The sequence below is a fragment of the Monodelphis domestica genome, chromosome 1 (assembly GCF_027887165.1).
Source record: "Monodelphis domestica isolate mMonDom1 chromosome 1, mMonDom1.pri, whole genome shotgun sequence".
Lineage (NCBI taxonomy): Eukaryota > Metazoa > Chordata > Mammalia > Didelphimorphia > Didelphidae > Monodelphis > Monodelphis domestica.
The window spans coordinates 657,498,076-657,516,887 of record NC_077227.1 but is presented as its reverse complement, the minus strand read 5'-3'; the positions used below and the strand labels follow the sequence as shown (position 1 = coordinate 657,516,887).

General features: G+C 37.8%; 1 protein-coding gene across 2 annotated transcripts in view; it reads right to left on the bottom strand.

Annotated features, from left to right (window-relative positions):
* The window catches only part of FSHR (follicle stimulating hormone receptor), a 283,858-nt gene that overhangs the window by 214,833 nt on the left and 50,213 nt on the right, over positions 1-18,812 (bottom strand). For both annotated transcript variants that reach the window (XM_007476841.3, XM_001375445.5), the window contains exon 2: positions 2,568-2,639. In XM_007476841.3, coding sequence (XP_007476903.2) covers positions 2,568-2,639 — 72 coding nt within the window. The remainder of the gene's footprint in view (positions 1-2,567; positions 2,640-18,812) is intronic.

Genomic DNA, 18,812 nt, shown 5'->3' with positions numbered 1-18,812 from the left:
TAGATGGCATTTTAAGTCCTCCCTGTTAACTATGCCATTCAAGGTTAAGGATAAATTGAGTACCAGAGCCTCTTAAATCCCTGAAGGCAACATCTGGGAAGAGAATATTTGTCTTCATAGATTCCCTCTAATCCTGGAAAACAATGGTCAGGCTTTGTAACTGCCCAATTGTGGCCAACCCAGCCTAAACCCAGCCTCTGATCATCTAAATGTACAAGCCAGACACATTTAAATGCATATTGGCAATGTGGATTGGTTATGAACTCTGTCCTTTGGAAAGTAATTCAAAACTCCCTTATACTTTATTCCCTACTAGAACTCATGTATAGAATCATAGATCTAGAGCTAACAGGGATTTCAGAGGCCATTTTGTACCACGTCCCCATTCTAGAGTTGAGTAAACTGACTCCTAGAAACATTAAGTTACTTGTTTAATGTTACACAGAAAGCAAGTGGCAGAACAGATTCAAACTCAGATTCTGTGACCCCCCAAATCAGCTCTTTCCAGTGCACCATGATGACTCACACTTTGTTTATGCAGAGAAATTTTATTTAAAAAATAATTACTGACACATTTTTAAATCTACAATTCCAATGTATTCCTCCACCTCTCAAGGCATTCCTCATAACAAAGAATAAAAAAGGAAAATTGTAGTTTAGCAAAACTAACAGATTGAAACAATTTGACATTATATATAACATTCCCTTCCCATAGCCCCTCACAGCCAGCAGAGAAACAGCAACACTAAAATGTTAGAAATCACTGTCAATTAAAGATACAGAAGAATATGGAAAAAATGAAATGAGAATAGAATTCAGTAAAAACATAGGGTTTGGTTTATGTAACTCACATTTATACTGTCAGCATTGGGGGAAATTTCAGGAGAAAATATTCTCTGCTCCGTTAAACTAAAGATAGAAAACATTGGGAAGAGGATATGATGCATTTTCCTCTGCTGTGGTGTAAATTGGGGTGAACCTATACCAACCATTTTTCTTTATGTCAATGTCATTTTCTGCATGTGAAAATGTAAGGATTTTAGCTGGCACAAGGAAATTAAAGGAGAACTAATAGGATGTGTTGGAGGCAGCAGAGGTAAGAGCCACTATGGCATAATGGTTGGGTAGCTCAAGGTGGGGCTGAAATTGATGAATGCTCTGCTTTTATCATATTACCTTGGACAAATCCTTTACCTCCTTGGGCCTTGGTTTCCCTATCACAAAATGAGGCAGAGGGTTAGGTTAGATCATCTTGGAGACATGGTCCTAGAGGAGAATCTGTAAGGATGAGTACTTAGGGAAGAAAAAAAGGAGGAGGAAGAAGATGCAATGACAGAGTGAGAGACAGAGACAGAGACAGAGACAGAGACAGAGACAAAGAGACAGAGAGAGAGTCAGAGAGACAGAGAGAAAGAAAAAGAGACAGAGACAGAGACAGACAAACACAAACACAGAGACAGAGACAGAGAGAGAGACAGAAAGGGAGAGAGAGACAGAGAGATGCTGAACATGTCTGAAATCAGAAAGTCATCTTTCTCCCTTTCTCTCCCAAACTGCTGCTCAACTGGCATGGAGGTCTGACACATTTCAACCAATGAAAAAAGATTCCTAATGCCCCAAGGTTAAATACTGTAATCTCTCAGATTGAGAGAAGGGCAATATGGAAAGCTAAAATTATAACTTTTGATATTGATTGTCTGTTCCCTTCTTCTTCTCTTAAGGGAACTCTATCCCCCAAAATGCCTGAAATTACATTGAAACATAGCATAGTACAGTATACTCCAGAAGCACTGGATATGAATTCAAGAAGATCAGGGTTCAAATCTCACCTTTAAGGCTTTCTAGGTTTGTGAATACTAGCAAGTCACTTCATCTCTATTAACCTCAGTTTCTTCCCTTTGTAAAATTAGGGGGTTTGACTCAGTGACTCTTTTGGTTCTAAGGCAGAAGAGCAGTAAGGTCTAGGCAATGGGGGTTAAGTAATTTGCCCAGGGTCACACAGCTAGGAAGTTACTGAGGCCAGATTTGAACCCAGGACCTCCCATCTCTAGACCCAACTCTCAATCCACTAAGCCACCTACCTGCCACCCTCAATGACTTCTTAGGTACCTTTTCATTCTGATTCAATGAACCTAGGAACTAAGTCCAGTAAGACTGGGAAAAGAACTAAAGAAAAAGACTGGTACTCCCTTCTCCCTCTCTGAGAATTGGCAAGGCGGGAGAGGTAGCACATCATTTTGAAATAATTCATCTTTGCTTACATTCACACGAGGCCGGTGCTTGTTTATTTTGCTGACAGTGTGTACTGGCCAAACCCCCTTATCCCAGCACTATTTCTTACAACAATATAGATGTAGTGGTGACAGCTCTGTTTGGGAACACTGCATTATCTCCTCTTGTTTCAATTTCTCACAGATCTTTAACTAGATGAAAAACCTGCTCTGGGAGCAGGCCAGACTGACTGCCTGTTTACAGATCGGGACCTACACTCGAGATGCTTCTCCAGTCCAGACAACAGCCAAACGGCTGCCTGCCTTAGCAATCTGCTAATTTCATCAGGTACCTACATTTTCTCCAGGTCCCCAAATCCTGAGAATGCTCCTCTTGGAATGACTTGAAGTTTGGTGAGGACAAACCTCCTAGAAGGAGAAAAAAACAGCACAGAGAAAGGTCAGTCATCGACTCTGTGCCAGGCATGGACTGTGAGGGTTAAAGGGAAAGGCAAAGACCGAGTCTCTGTTTTCGGGTGGCTTTTTAAAAATCAAACTGAGGAGACAAGACATTCACACAAAGCAACAGAACTAATAATACCAGTTCAGCCTATGACAAATGCTGAGTAAATGGCTAAGGCCATACTGTATCAGAATGCAGAATAAGATCCTAAAGGAGTGACCATTATTATATCTGATATTATTGAAACTAACATCATTCATTAAGTTCTAATAATAATACTTAGTGTCCATATGGTGCTTTCAGGTTTGCTAGGCTGTGCGTTTTATCCATATTGTGATGTAATTACAAGAGGTGAGCCCGTGTATGGGATAATAATCATCATTATTATCACAACAATTAACATTTATCCATCACTTACTATGTGCCAAGCATCGGGTTAAGCATCTTACAATTATTATTTCATTAGATCCTGATAGTAACCCTGGGAAGTGGCTGTTATTTTTATCCCTCTTTTACAGATGAGGGAACTGAAGGGAACAGAGGTTAAGAGACATGCCCAAGGTCACACAGCTGGGAAGTGTCTATAGCCAGATATGATTTAAGTTCAGATCTTCCTGACTCCAGGCATGGCCCACTATCCACTCTGCCACCTCGTTTGTGTATTATTAAGCAAGATATATATTTCTACTTTAGTGTGCATATTTCCAGATTTTTTAATAAAATGTCTCATTTTACAAAGCTCCTTCACAGTGGAATTCTATGCTGGGCTTCTGCTGTCCCCAAAGCTTGTAAGAACAGAGCTCCTAGCAAGATGTATGTGATAACCCATGAGGCCAGCCACCGACTGGATCTGTCCTCTTTTTGTTCCTTAAACAACTGTGGTGTTTCCAATCCTAAAGCAGAGATCTTGAGTGAAAGAATGGTGATAGCTACCTAGAAGCATCTGAAGTATAAAGACACAAGGACTGAATGGGTCCCTGTTGTGTCCTTCCCCTGGATGTGTTGTGGGTTGAGTCATCACAGGGGTGTACAGGCTCTAGATAGATGCTCCATGGGGAACACGGCGAACCATGAATTGGAGAGAGGAATGTTTAAAGGCAGCAGCTATGTGCTACCCTTGCTAGGATTTAATAGCTTTATAATGTGTATCCTTGTGGGCACTGCTGATTAAAATGAAACCACAAATATATAGGTGTGTATGTGATGGTATTTCTGTGCAGAAGGGACTACCGTATTCTCAGAAGAATTTGAACATAGTGTCTTCTTTCTGTTGCCATTCCCTGCCTTCCTCCTGGACTCCAAACACTTACAGGCTGTTGGAAATCAAAGAAAAGAGAGGTCTTTGGAGGCTGTGATTGTGTGAGAAGACTTTATAAGGTAACAGAAGAGGAACATTTATGTATTGTTGATGGAGCTGTCACCTGGTACAAAGATCTCAGAACACAAGCTGGTATTATAACCAAAATGTCACTAAACTATAAATCCTCTTTGACCCAATGATATTACCATTAGACCTGTCAATTTCCAAGGAGATCAAGGACAGAGAGAATGGATTGATCCATACAAAAATATTTATAGCAGAGTATTATTTTTTTTTGTAGTTACGAAGACCTGGACACCAAATTCGCTTTAATCATCGGTGAATGGGTGTCTAAATTATTGCATATACAAATAGCAGACTATTCTTGTGTCATAAAAATGAAGAATATGACATTAAGAGAGCCTGGAAAAAAACTGATGCATTATGAAATAAGCAGCACCAGAAGAACAATTTGTATGATGACAAGGACAATAATATGAAGGAAAATAATTTCTAAAGATCCTAAAATTCTAAGAAAAGAAATAAATGATTGTTACTTTGAAAGACAAATGATGAAAAATACCTTTACATGTTGATAGAGAGATAGTAGACTAGATATTCAGTATAAAATGTATATTCTTACACAAGGCCAATAGGTTGATTTGTTTTGCTTATCTCTACATATTTGTAACAAAAGAAAGCTTCTAATGGTCAGAAATGTAAGCACGATTCAATCTGTGATAGATATGCTCAAAAGAAGCATTAATAATTTTTTTTTAAATCCTTACCTCCTGTCTTAGAATGAATACCAAGTATTAGTTCCAAGGAAAGAAGAACAGTAAGGGATAGGAAATGGGGTTAAGTAACTTGTCTAGGGTCAGTCAGCTAGGAAGTATCTGAGTCCACATTTGAACCAAGGACTTTCTGTCTTTAGACCTAGCTCTAAGTTTACTGAGCTACCTAGGTGCCCCCATCAATAATTTTTTTTAATGATAGGAGGAAACAAAAAAGTATAGCAGGAGAAACATATAGGGGAGTTTTGTTACTACTCTTGAGTTTCTTATACGTACATGTATATGCATACATCTATGGTTTAAATATGCATGTAAATGCATATTTAAACCAAGCATATATAACAGATCTAATTTTTTTACATAAGCCACTTTTTGTATGATGAAATATATGTTCTTGTGAATGATTAAGATTATAATAAAAAAAAAGAAAATTAAAGGAAAAAACAGACAAGCTAGAATTTGAGCTGGACCTTGAAGGTTGGTTAAGATCCACAAACCCTTTTCAATGATCTCAAAGGTCCCTTCCAGGATTAACTTTTAATGATTCTCTAACCTGAGAGCAACACAGCAGAGTAGCTATTGAGAGTAATTTTGGGGAATCCTTACACTGGGAGTCTTTGACTTTTCTGTAGGGAAAATTATATTTTGGTTCTTTGACTTCACTGGACAACCAGGATTCAACTTTCTTTTTTGTTTTAAATTCTCTCTTTGCAAGATAAGAACAGGAATATTTCCTTTACATTTTGGTGTCTGATGTAGTTAAAAAAAATACTTCCACAGAATGATAGTACTGCACAATCCTTCATTGTTTAAATGAACTCGATTGGAATGAATGCAGCCTTCTTGTTTTAGATTGAGTTGTTTGTAATCAACCAGAATTGTGTCACCTGCTATATGACCGTAGATTTGTAGCTGGAAGGGACTTTAGATGTCAAGTCCAAATCTCTTTTGCAAATAAGAAAACTGAGGTATTAAGAGGTTAAGTAATTTGCTCATTATTATCTGGCAAATAAGTTTTTGAGAATTCAGATCCAAGACTTTTTACTTCAAGTCCCTGATTTGATCCCTTAAACCACTCTGCCTCTGCATACTGTAACTAGGTACCATTGAGATAAGAAAAGACTAGGTTGGTGAATTATCCACTTCCAGGACCAATCACAGAACTTTTCCTCAAAATGAACAGAAGAATTGAATTCTTCCATCCATTTTAGACATAACATTTGTTGCATTTGTTAATAAATGCTTCTGTGGTTAATCAGTGTCCATACTAGAAATGGAAAAAGACAGAGACTTAACATAATACTTATATATTTAAATGATATTTTTTCAATGGATATTCTTTTCTTTAATTAAATCCCTTCCCATACATCTTAGAACCAATACTGTGTGTTGATTCCAAGGCAAAAGAGAAGTAAGGTTTAGACAATAGGGGTTAAGTGACTTGCCTAGGGTCACATAGCTGGGTAGGGTCTGAGGCCAAATTTGAACCCAGGGCCTCCAGTCACTGAGTCCCCTAGCTGTCCCCTCAAAGAATTTTCTTTGTAGCTTACTTACATCCCAGTAGGACTAGAGAAAAGGAGAGTTGTAAAATTGCAAATCGATGTCCAGGGAATTGATGTGTATGTGTGTGTGTGGGGGGGATGTGGGTGAGGGGGTCAGGAGGGGTAGTTGCTCACCAAGATGACTTTTTTGATGACTCCCATTGTCCAGGTTAGGTCACATCTGACATCCTGGTCAATTTCTTTCATTTTCAGAGTCTATAGGGCTGTGTTTGGTGGGCAAGCAAAGTGTTGTGTTACCTTTACTACTAGAGCTGTTCTTGGAATTTGTGTGTATTTGAATTAGTTGAGAAAGACATGAAGGGAGAAAAAAGGAGAAAGCTATCACTTTTTGATAACATTGGGCCAGTTTACCAAGAGATAGGGACCTTGACTCTCAGGACTCTAAATGAGTTTTGTGAAAACCTCCTCTGCACAGTTGGTCTTGAGCTCATTCAAAAAAAAGTAGAAAAAAAAAGGAAGTCTGAGTTTTTTCATGACTTCACTTTCTGGTTTAACTTATACTTAACTGAGCCAATATCCAGGAGGTAAAGCCTATATCAGTACAACACAATATTAAGTCCAGGCTTTTTATTCAGTGCTTGAGATATAGGGGTGATTTTCTTCTATGAGAAAGGCCAGCAGGGAATTGCAAGTAGAGGGCATTTAGGTTAAAATAGGAAGTAGCACAGTTATCAGAAAGTAGGCAAAGACAGAAAAAGGCCTTCATTATGACTATAGTTTATTTCTGCAGAACTTGCTCCAGAAAATGCGGCAGTATGCCACCAAGGAAGCTCAAAAAGTACAAAAGGCAAAGTAGCTTCAAGAGAATAAAATCACATTGTACCACATTGCCCTGGCAAACTCCCCTGTCCCCCAAAGTTAGGGAGACAAAATAAACATCAGTGAAACAATTAGGGAATAGTCAAGGGCTCAGCAGATTGGTTCAGTGTGTGAGTAAATTTAGAATTTGGAGATAATAGAGAGCCACCTGGACTGGAAGGCTTCAGAGGGAGATGGGACCTTGAAAATCTAACATTAAAGTCAATTTACATCTAGAATCTTCTCTATGCAATATGATGTCTAGGGAAGGAGGCTTCTTTTAGAATCCCCTTGATTTCTTGATGTTGGCCTATACTAGCATAGCACCCAGATCCCAGAACACTGCAGAGACATTTAAGTGAGATCTATAACCACTCAAAGGAGTTGAACTTTATTCCATAAAGAAAAAAAACAAAAGATTAGTGAAGACTGTCTAAATTGTGATATGTAATTGCATGGGCACATTTTTATTCATATAAATATGTTCATATTTATAATTTTAATAACCTATTGATAAAAAATAGGCACACCAAGAGGAGGTGGGTTGTTGGGAAGGTCTAGATAGATGGGAGATAAGAAACACCAGCCTAGGGACCTCCCTAAGGCCAGTAAAGCACAAAATCCCTCGGGCTATAGAAAAACAAATTTATTTGATAGTTGGAGTAAGGGAAACTGGTAGCACTACTAAAATCTAGACTCCACCCAACAACTGCATCACCTACAAAGGAGAGCCCTTCTTTTTCTTCTATAGACCCTGATTACCAGCTCCCTGATCTTATCTGGAACCCAAAAGCTATCTGACTTTCCTACTTATACTTATTAGTATAGATTATCTCTAAAAGGGTTAAAGAGGGAGGACTCCCAGAGGTACTGAGTCCTTTCCTAAAGCCTGAGGTGGTTTTCTAGATAAACCCAGAGTCCCAAGTGACCAAACCCTTTGGTTTACCTTAACCAAGTGGATGTCTGTGGATGTCTGACCCATGGATCTCAGACAGGTGGTCTCTGTGCTTCAGGGAAAGGAAGGTCTCCCTCCAAGGCTGTTCTCCAACCCAGGAATACCCCAATCTTTCCACAAGATGAGATTTTCCCAGGAGATGCCAGAGCAAAGATCTTCCTTACCAGCTCAGTAGAAAGCTAGATCAGAAGTGACCCTTAATGCCAGTAAAAACTCTCAAGATCCTTTTCTCCTTTCAGAATCTTCTCCCAGGGTTTGTATCTAAATTCTCCTCCTTTCCTTTTAAAGCCAATCCATATTTTTCTCTATCCCTTATCTCTTACATTCCTACAATATAATATATTGCATATTGTATTATATAATTAATTATTTAACATTATCATATATAGATCTTATCCTATTACCATAATTCTAACATTAATATAATATTACATATAACATGTAATTATAATATAGTATATCTTATAATACAGATTTTAAGTTCTAATATATTTATATATTCATATATATAAATGCATATATACAATGCATTAAACATATATACATATGCCTATATTTATCTAGATATGGATATATTATATATAATCTATAAACATATATGGTGGGTAGACATATATTATATATAGGTATATAAATTCATATATATGCATGGCTGTACACACCCCTATATTTGTCTAGACATACATATATTACATGTACAAGCACATTGATATAGTATAGATACACATGCATAGATTCATTTACACGTACATATATACAGTTATATAAATGCATATATTGCTCTATATATAGCTTTCTGGGTACCATATCATATATGTATATATACACAAATATGTACAGATAGAATAGATAGGCACAACTATGTATATGACATGTATACACACATACATGTCCAATTAGCATGTAAAATAGGTTTGTGTCTATGGATTTAGATTATATATAGATATGACAGAAAATTCAGAGGAATAGCACACACAGTCTAGAACTGAGAAAGTAGATTACCTTACAAATGGGAAATTTGCCTTCAAGTATCCTGAATTTTTTCTTTTTTGTTACCATTAAAATATATAACAATATAATATGTAACATAAGAATAATATAATATATATGATTTGTTACAAACATGTAATAAATTATAATAAATATGCTTATCCAAGAGTAACCATTTTTTCTTTTAGCTATATACAAAAATCTGTCATTCTTTTTTTTTCTCCATCCTTCCACCTCTCCCCCCTTCCTAAGAAGGCAGGTAATACTATATAGGTTGTACGTATATAATCATCTGATACATATTTCCCTATCTGTCATGTTGTGAAACAAGACACATATTTATTTTTGAAATAAACTTATTATCTTTTAAAACACGAGTATTCTCTTTTTTCCTTAAATAAAGGTTGAATCACCCCATCTTAGTCAGGAACTTTGATGTGCTCCTTGTCTTATACCCCCACCATAGTCCCCTCCTCAGCCATGCTGTTAGATCCTCACTTACAAAGCCCACCCTCTCAGTGTCAAACTCAGTGCTGGCATCTGCATAGCCAGCTGTGGCTCAGAGCTCCCAGGCTTAACACATCTGCCAGCCTCAGCCTCTCCAGGAGTATCTGGGATTAGAGAGAGGCACGTGCCATCAACCCTAACATGATATTCTTTTAGGGAATCTATGTGGCCAGGAGTCAAGGAACAGAATCTCTAAGGAATAAAAAATTGTGGCTAACTTAAAAGAAATTAGAGAGGTGCATGATGGGCATAAACTGGATATAACCCATCATCATTGATGAATTTCATTAATAATGCAGAGTAAAAAAGAGACATATGCCCTAAAATAATATGTATAATGAGAGAGAGGGAAATGAAGGGTCAGAATATTCTGTTGGTATTTATGTAGTCAAGGTCATCAAGTTGGGTGGGATCCTGGGAAATAATTTTTAGGCAAAAATCCCATAAGACAGAACTATAAGATATGTACACATTGTGATCTGTACTCAAGTATGGAGTTCTCCCATCAATTAGGTCAGGGATAACAGATTAAAATATCAGATAATTATCCATGGGCTAGAGAACATTTTAGGGAGGATGACCAGGATGGTGAAAAGGTCTTAAGATCATAATAAATATGGATACCACTGCCCTGAGCCACAATACTAAATTATAATATTATATGTATATAATATAGAACAAATATAAACTATAATAAATTTACTGTATAAGAATAAGGTGAGGAAAATGGGGAAGTTTAGCCTGGAGAAGATAACACCAAGGAAGAGCTTGCTAGCTGCTTCAAGCCTTTGAAAGTCTGTCAGTGAGAAAAGGATGAGTCTTGTTTTGGTTGACTCTCCAGAACAATAACTGATATTTATTTAATATTTAAAGGTCGCAAAGTGTTTTACCCATGCAAATCTCATAACAACTTTGGAAGGGATATGTTATAATTTAACAGATAAGAAAATAAAAAAAAGCTCAGAGAAATTAAGTGACTTGAATATATTTACACAGATGGCAAGATGGCAGATGGCACATATTTGAATCCAGCTCATGGGGAAATGGAAGACTTGATATACTTTCCCCTAAGAGTAAAGGCATCTCTTGATGAATATATTGCTTATTGAACTGCATTCTGTCTCATCCCTCTTTGACTCCATTTGCCTTAAGCTTTGCTAGTCTCACCTGTAACTCACACTCAAATGTAGCTAGCTTCTTCTCTACCCTTTTACCAATTTACTCTACTAGAAAGGTCTCTTAAGGTGCTCCAGATCCACATTTTGCCTTACCTTTGACCGTCACAGTATCATCTTTTCAGGAGATTCTCTGGATGGAATCCTGGGTAAGATTTCTGATACTTTGTGACTAACTCTGAATTGAAAATACACTATTTTATGGCAAATAGGTGGCTCAATGGATCAAGAGCCAGGCCTAAAGATGGGGTGGTCCTGCTTTCAAATCTGACCTTAGTCACTTCCTAACTGTTTAGTCCTGGGCAAGTCACTTAACCTCCATTGTCTAGCCCCTACTGCTCTTCTGCCATCAAGCCAATATGCAGTATTGACTATAAGGAAGATAAGGGTTAATAAATGAAAAAATGACACTATTTAGTGGTTGTGGGCTATCCTTCCTCCCATTCTTTCCTAGCATATTACCAGAAATTTAGCAGTGTTTCTAGTTAAATTGTTAGGGCCAGCCAAAGACTTTTTCCAGTTTCGAGTTTGATGGAAAGCTTTAGCAAATGTCCAAGTCCATTTCCTGCATTGCTTATTGGGTCCTAAGCATAAATGATTCTTTTGGTTGCAGAAATTAGTTTTATATAGGTCCTTTATGTCATCATTCTGAACGTTACTTCTCTTAAAGACTGATGAATGGGGAAGTAAGTTTGGGACACTGATTTGAAATTTTCATTTTTCTATTACATACCCTTCACATTGCATTTTGGATTAAATTCCAGATGTTCCTCTTCTTTGGTTATTATTGCCTTGTCCCCCTGAAAGCTAAGATGTATAGGGGATCTAGTGGTAGATAGGAAAATCTAGTTTCCCTTGGTTTCTATCATACTGCTTATTCCTGGATCTCCTGTCTATCACTCATCTACCTAATTCTTCTTGTTTCCTTTGTTGAATCATCATCCTTTTGCTTACCAAGTATGGTTTCAAGTCTCTAGCGAGTATACTTGTCTTTTTTCTCTATACTTTGTACTTTGGTAATTCGATGACTCCCCTAATAATTTACCCAGTTCTCATCTCTCTATCAGGGAGCTAGATTGTCAGGTACTGTCTTCTGCATGTTATAGGAATCTTGAAATCAAAATATCTACAATAGAAGTTATTATATGCCCTCTCCCCAAAACTCATCCCTTCTCCAAATCTCCTTATTTTTGTGAAGGTACCATCCTTCTTTGCTGTTGTCTTCTTTTTTTATTAGATAAAATCCTAATGTTCCATCTTAGAATCAAGACTATGTATTGGTTCCAAGGCAGAAGAGTGGTAAGAGCTAGGAAATGGGGGTTAAGTGAATTGCCCAGGGTCACACATCTAGGAAGTGTCTGAGGCCAGTTTTGGATCTCCCATCTCTAGACCTGGATCTCAATCCAATGATCCCCCTAGGTCCACTCCACACTGTTTCCCCCAGCCCCCCAACCTGCTCTGCCATACTTCTTAGTTAATTAAATTCATGACCTTGGAATCATCCTTGACTCTTTCCCCTCTCTAATCCGTACAATATTTTAACAGTTAGTAAGTGTTTTGGGCTCCATAATCTGCTTTGCCCTCTTCCCTCAACTCACATAGACACTACCCTATTTCAATCTCTCACCAGCTGCTTTCCTAAAATAATTGGAAAAATTTTGTATTTAGGTCTCTTTGCTTCCTTTATCTCCCTACCTCCAATCTATCCTCCACTCATCTGCCAAATTGATAAAATAAAACACAGATGTGACCTCATCACCATCCCCACCCCCACTAAAAAACATTGAATGCCTCTCTACTGCCCATAGGATGAAATATAGCCTGGCATTTAAAGGCCTTCACAGATCTGGTTTCTACTTACCTTTTCACATATTCATAGAATTCCCTTTTCCTTATATATTTTCTGTTCCATTCAAACAGGTCTGTTGACTGTTTCCTGTTTCCAGCATTTGACTCTCACACCCTTTGCTTTTGTGCAAGTGGACCTTCACAGGTGGAATGCATTCCTTCCCCAATCCAGTTCTTTTAGAATCCTTAGCTTTTTTTAAAACTATGAACTAAAAGCTTATCTTCAGAGGGAAGTTCCTCCCTGTTTCCCCTTAATTCTAGTGCCTTCCCTCTGTTGATGATTTCTAATTTATCCTGCTTATAGCTTGTTTGTACATAATCATTTACATGTTGTCTCCTCCATTGGACCATGAGCTCTTTGATAGCAGGGAAAGTTTTTTTTTTTTAATTTTCTTTGTATCTCTAGTAACTAGCATAGTACTTGGCACCTAGTAGGCATTCAATAACTTCTAACTGACTGACTTTTTTCTATACAAGTCTCTTCCTGATTCTATATTCAGGCCTCCTTGAAATTCTTTTATAGGATTTTGAGTATAAATGTGTTTTCATTTCTGAGGCATGTAAACTCCTATTAGCTCCTCGAGGTCAGGAACTGGTGATTAATTGAGGATTCTGGTTAATCTCAGTTATATTGGCCCCATGTTTCACCTTGAATATAAAAGGAATTATAACTATATTGCTCAGAAAAGATGACATCATTTATACTATGAGACCTTCCTTTTGCTTGGAAATTCTTCATCACATTTCATAGATGAGCAAAGAGAGAAAGAGAGAGGGAGAGAGAGACAGACAGACAGAGACAGAGACAGAGAGAGACAGAGAGAGAGAAAGAGACAGAGAGACAGATATATATGTATATATATATATATATACATATATATATATATAGGAGAGAGACAGACAGAGAGAGAGAGAGAGAGAGAGAGAGAGAGAGAGAGAGAGAGAGAGAGAAAGAGACAGAGAGAGACAGAGAGAGAGAAAGAGGCAGAGAGAAAGAGACAAAGAGACATATATATATGTATAGGAGAGAGAGAGAGAGAGAGAGAGAGAGAGAGAGGCAGAGAGACATATATATATATGTATATATATATATATATATATAGGAGAGAGACAGAGAGAGAGAGAGAGAGAGAAAGACAGAGAGAAAGAGAGAAAGACAGAGAGAAAGAGGCAGAGAGACATATATATATATGTATAGGAGAGAGAGAGAGAGAGAGAGAGAGAGAGAGAGAGAGAGAGAGAGAGAGAGAGAGAGAGAGAGAGAGAGAGAGAGAGAGAGTATTTTTGCTGAGGAAGCACAAAGTCATCAAGATTGCTCTGAGAATGAATCTTTCCCCATAGTGTCACTGGTTTCCTAGTTCCTCTTCCAAGATAACTGGGATAGGAAGTTATTCTTCATTTGTTTCAGTTGTGTCTGACACTTTGTGACACCATTTGGGGTTTTCTTGGCAAAGCTCCTGGAGGGGTTTGCCATTTCCTTTTCCAGCTCATTTTATATATGAGAAAGTGAAGACAAAAAGGTTTAAGTGACTTGACCAGGATCATATAGCTAGTAAGTGCCTGATGTCAGATTTGAACTCAGGAAGAAGAGTCTTTCTGGCACCAGGCCAGGCACTCTATCCACTGTGTACAGCTTAGCTTTCCCTGGGCTAGGAAGAGATCCTTATTATTTCAGGGTTTGGGGAAACTTCTGGATTTCTTTGAACGTGCTCTCCTCATTCTGTGATGAACTGGTAATCCATTCACTCTTGGCCAAATGCAATTTCCTTGTTTGGCTTAAGGGAGAGAGTTTAAAAGAACCTATAAAAAGCTCATTCAGTCACCTGGCAAATAGCCAGTTTTCTCCTTGGGAAAGCCACCTTTTGAAAATATCCCAAGTGTAAATGACTTGGACACATACAGACTTTACATTCTTTAAGAATTTATGTGAGTTTAAAAAATTAATGGAAAAAATGCTTTTCAAAACATGTTGGCCTTTTCCCTAAATTCTAAGAGTTTTGGCTTTCTACTTTTAGGTCAGGCTCACCGTAATTAACTATCTGAGGATGTGGATATACAAGCTGACTACAGAGAAGTACTGAACCAAAAATCTGCATCATTCAGCCTAAAAGCTCAATTGCTAAGGGAGGAAAAGGTGAATATCCAAATTGGATATCTACACTATTCTTTCTCTTCCCTCTCTGCCATAGTCTTTACATCTTTGTTACATCTAAGTAGATACAAGCCATGGACCAAAATTCTATACATTTTCATAATTTTAAATAGAAATATGCTTAACATGCCAATCTCCAACGTTTAACACAGGTTTGGAAATTTGTTGAATAAATATGCAGTATTACAGGGGAAATTACCATAGGATCACAGAGCTAAAACAGGAAGGGCCCCTAGAGGGCATCTAGTTCCAATTCACATGAAACAACAGGTGCCCAAAGGTTAAATGACTTACCTAAGGTCACTTAGGTAATTACATCCTTTTAATCTAAGTTCTTTAACTACACAGCCAAGGGGTATTCTGTGCACAGCATCACATTCTGTCCTGTTACTTAATTGGAGGCAGCTAGATGGCATAGACCACTTAACCTGGAGCCAGGAAGTCCTGAGTTCAAATCAGGATTCAGACACATACTAGCTGTGTGACTCTGGGCAAATAAGTTAACCAATGTTTGCCTCAATTTTCCCAGAAGCTGAATGAAGATAACAATAGCACCTATTTTTCAGGGTTGTTGTAAAGATCAAATGAGATGATATTTGTAAAGTGCTTAGCACAGTGACTGGCAGGGAGTAAGTGTTTAATAAATGCTTATTCCCATCTCTTCCTCTACTTCTGAGAGACTGAAAAGCAAACCTGGACCTATTCTCAGATCTGTTTCATTGCTGTTGAGAGAAATGAAAAATGAGCTTGTTATTTAAAAGGGAACCTTTCCTTAACTTCCATTTCTCCTGTAGCCAATACATATTGGGGTGGGCTGCTTGAATTTGAAATTTGTAGACTAAAGCCTCACCTCCAGATGCGTCTGTACAATTTTTGGCTGAATCAGGGTGAAATTCAGTTAATAATTCAAATCCTACTGATGTGTAAGAGCAGTGAAGTAAAGAGTACTGGATCTGATGTCAGAGGATGGGGATTCCAGTTCTGCCTCTGCTATTTAGAAGTTTATGAGATTTGTAAAATGACTTAAGAAATTTTTGGCAAGTCATTTCTTCTCTGGTCCTAAATTCCTCATCCATAAAGTGAAGTAGTAAGACCACACAGCCTTAAAATCCCTTTCTGGTTTAAATCTCCCATCTTACATTTCTATAGTACATTGTTTCAGATAACAGGTTCCTATTTGGGAGCTCCATTGGGAGCTAGTTTTGTCTCCATAATGTCAAACAATTAGATACTTCTAAATAGATTTTTAAGTAGATGTGGCCATATTTCCCTCAAAATGTAAAATTAAGGGAAAATTGACTCCCTAAAGTTAATAATAACTTAGGTGATGCTAATTGGGTAATGATGTTCATAGTACCCACTTCACAGAGTTTTCTTTAGAATTAAGAGATAAAGATATGAAACACTTTACTACCAGTTCACATTATTATTAGAATTTTTATTTGTTGTTCTGTCATTTTCAATAATGTCTGACTTGGGTGACCCCATTTGGGGTTTTATTAGGAAATATATTGGAATGGTTTGCCATTTTTTATTCCTCAAGCTCATTTTATTGATGAGGAAATTGAGGCAAATAGGGTTAAAGTACTTGTTTAGGGTTATTTAGCTAATAAGTGAATGAGGTCAGATTTGAACTCAGAGTTTTCCTGACCCCAAGCTGGGTACTCTATTCCTAGATGCCCAGAATTCTTATTACTGCCCCTCAAAAACTGCCCAATTAGCCATTCCTTATCATTATTTCCAAATTTGTTTTTAAAAGTGATGTCAAATGGCTGTTTTGAATCATCTCTCATTTAATTTGCATTGATGTTCCCTTATCTTAACATCTGGAATGGAATGGAAAATAGCAATGTGGGCTTCTGTTGGCAAAGGTATATCATTGTTGACTTTATCCCTTTCTTAACACAACTGCATTTGTAAGATTCCCATACTTTTACTATTGCCACTTTCATTCATCTAGCATCTCTGCTTATGCCTTATTTCCAAATACCCCAGTCCCAACATGCTCATGTCTGCCTGAATCTCAATTCATGATCCTTTTAGCTAAATTTGAAACAGATTAGATTAAGAACCAGCATAATATTACAGAAATAGTTATCAAAATCCATGTGTGGTTGAATTCACTGTAGGGTGATGTTGGTTCTAGGTTCTTGAGGGCTTCAGTGCTTAATAGGTGCTTGTAGACTAAGTGACAGAATGGATGGTAATATTTACCCTGCTCAGTTTTAAGGTTGCTATGGAAACCACATAAGATAACATGTGAAAGTGCTTTGTAAACTGTAAACCATACAAACCATACAAATATGAAGTCCTATTGTTAGAGAGATCTTGAGGCAGGTGAGGCCACATAGGATTTACATGTCATACTTGTTCTCCTTGCCCATGGGGTCAGTTTTGAAACAAGGTGTTTGCTTAATAAGATTCACTAGTCCACTAGTTTTCTTGGCGGTTAGCACCTTTGGGTTATTGGAAAGGCTTAAGACTGGCCCACTTCTGGCTTTATTGATAAGTCACTTGTCCTATTCTCTGAAATTTTTCATATGCTTCATCAGGCTTGTCTCAGATACCCATTTGAGCACTCAGCACAGCGGTGGAATTGTAGGTATTTAATACATGTTTATTGATTGATTTCTTCTTTCATTTAACTTATTTTTCCTTATGACTTTTTTAATAATACATTTTAATTTTTCAGATTACACATCAGTACAATTTCTTAATATTTGTTTTCCTATATTTTGCAATACATGTTTTCTCCTCACCTTTTCCCCCTCTTAAGAAGACAGATACTATGATATACGTCAGTGATGGCAAACCTATGGCATGGGTGCCAAAGATGGCATGCAGAGCACTCTCTGTGGGTACTCAGCCACCCTCCGTCCCCACACCCTATCCCTAGAGTTCTTTACTAGGAAGGCAGAGGGACTTGGGTGGCATTGTTCCTCTAGCCCTCTCCACTGTACCTAAAGATATTTTTTCACATCCTCCTCCCCTCTGGCCAGAAGCCCAATGGGAGAGCGTGGGGTAAGGTGGGTGGCTCACAGGTGGCAGAGCTGGAGAGGAGTGAAGCACTCAAGCCACTCCCTTCCCCCTCTTTACACTTGCTGAGGACATTCCTTACTTCATTCGCCCCTCTTCTCAGCAGTCCAAGGAGAGCACTTTCTTCCTCCCTTGTGAGGAGTAAGGGCAAGTAAGATGTATCCAGCATGTCATCCATTTATTCATGTCATCCCTACTGAATCCCTTAAGCTTCTATCCCGAGTCCTTTTCTCTTTTCTTTCTTTATAGCTTCACTTGGGGAATCTCATCAGCTCCCATAGATTTAATTATCATTTCTATACAGATAATGATTCTTAAATATACCTATCTCGTCCCAGTCTCCCTGTTGATGTCCAACTTTTCAAACATCTTAAAATGGACATACAGTTGACATCTTAAACTCAACATGTTCAAAACTAAATTCATTATCTTTTCTCCAAAGTACTCCCCCCTCTTACTTTCCCTCTTCCAGTAGAGGCTAAACTATATCTTTCTGATTCATCAGATTTATTACTTAAGGGTCATCCTCCACTCCTCACTATTTTTCACCCTTTTAAAGTCTTTGTTGCCTAAGTCAAATTGCTTTTATCTTTGAATCTCTTGAATACCCTGCCCTTCTCTCTCATAGTGTCATCACTCTGGTACAGACCCTCATCACCTTATGCTTGAACTATTACAAAAGCTTGCTGGTGACTCTACCTGTCATCCCAATCCATCATCCATTCAGCCACCAAAGTGATTTTCCTAAATCATAGGTCTGACCATGTCACCTCCTTCTCAATATACTCCAGTGATTCCTTAATGCTTTCATGATCAAATACAAAATGCTCTGGCTTTCAAAACCCTTCATAATATATACCTGTTCCACAATTCAAGTCTTATTAAATTTATTCCCTATCATGTATTCTTTCATCCAATATCATTAGCTTCCTTCTTGTTCTGTGAACAAGACAATCTGTTTCTTGGCTCTGGACACTTTTTCTGACTATTTCTCTTGACTATTCTTGCCTTCTCTGGCTCCT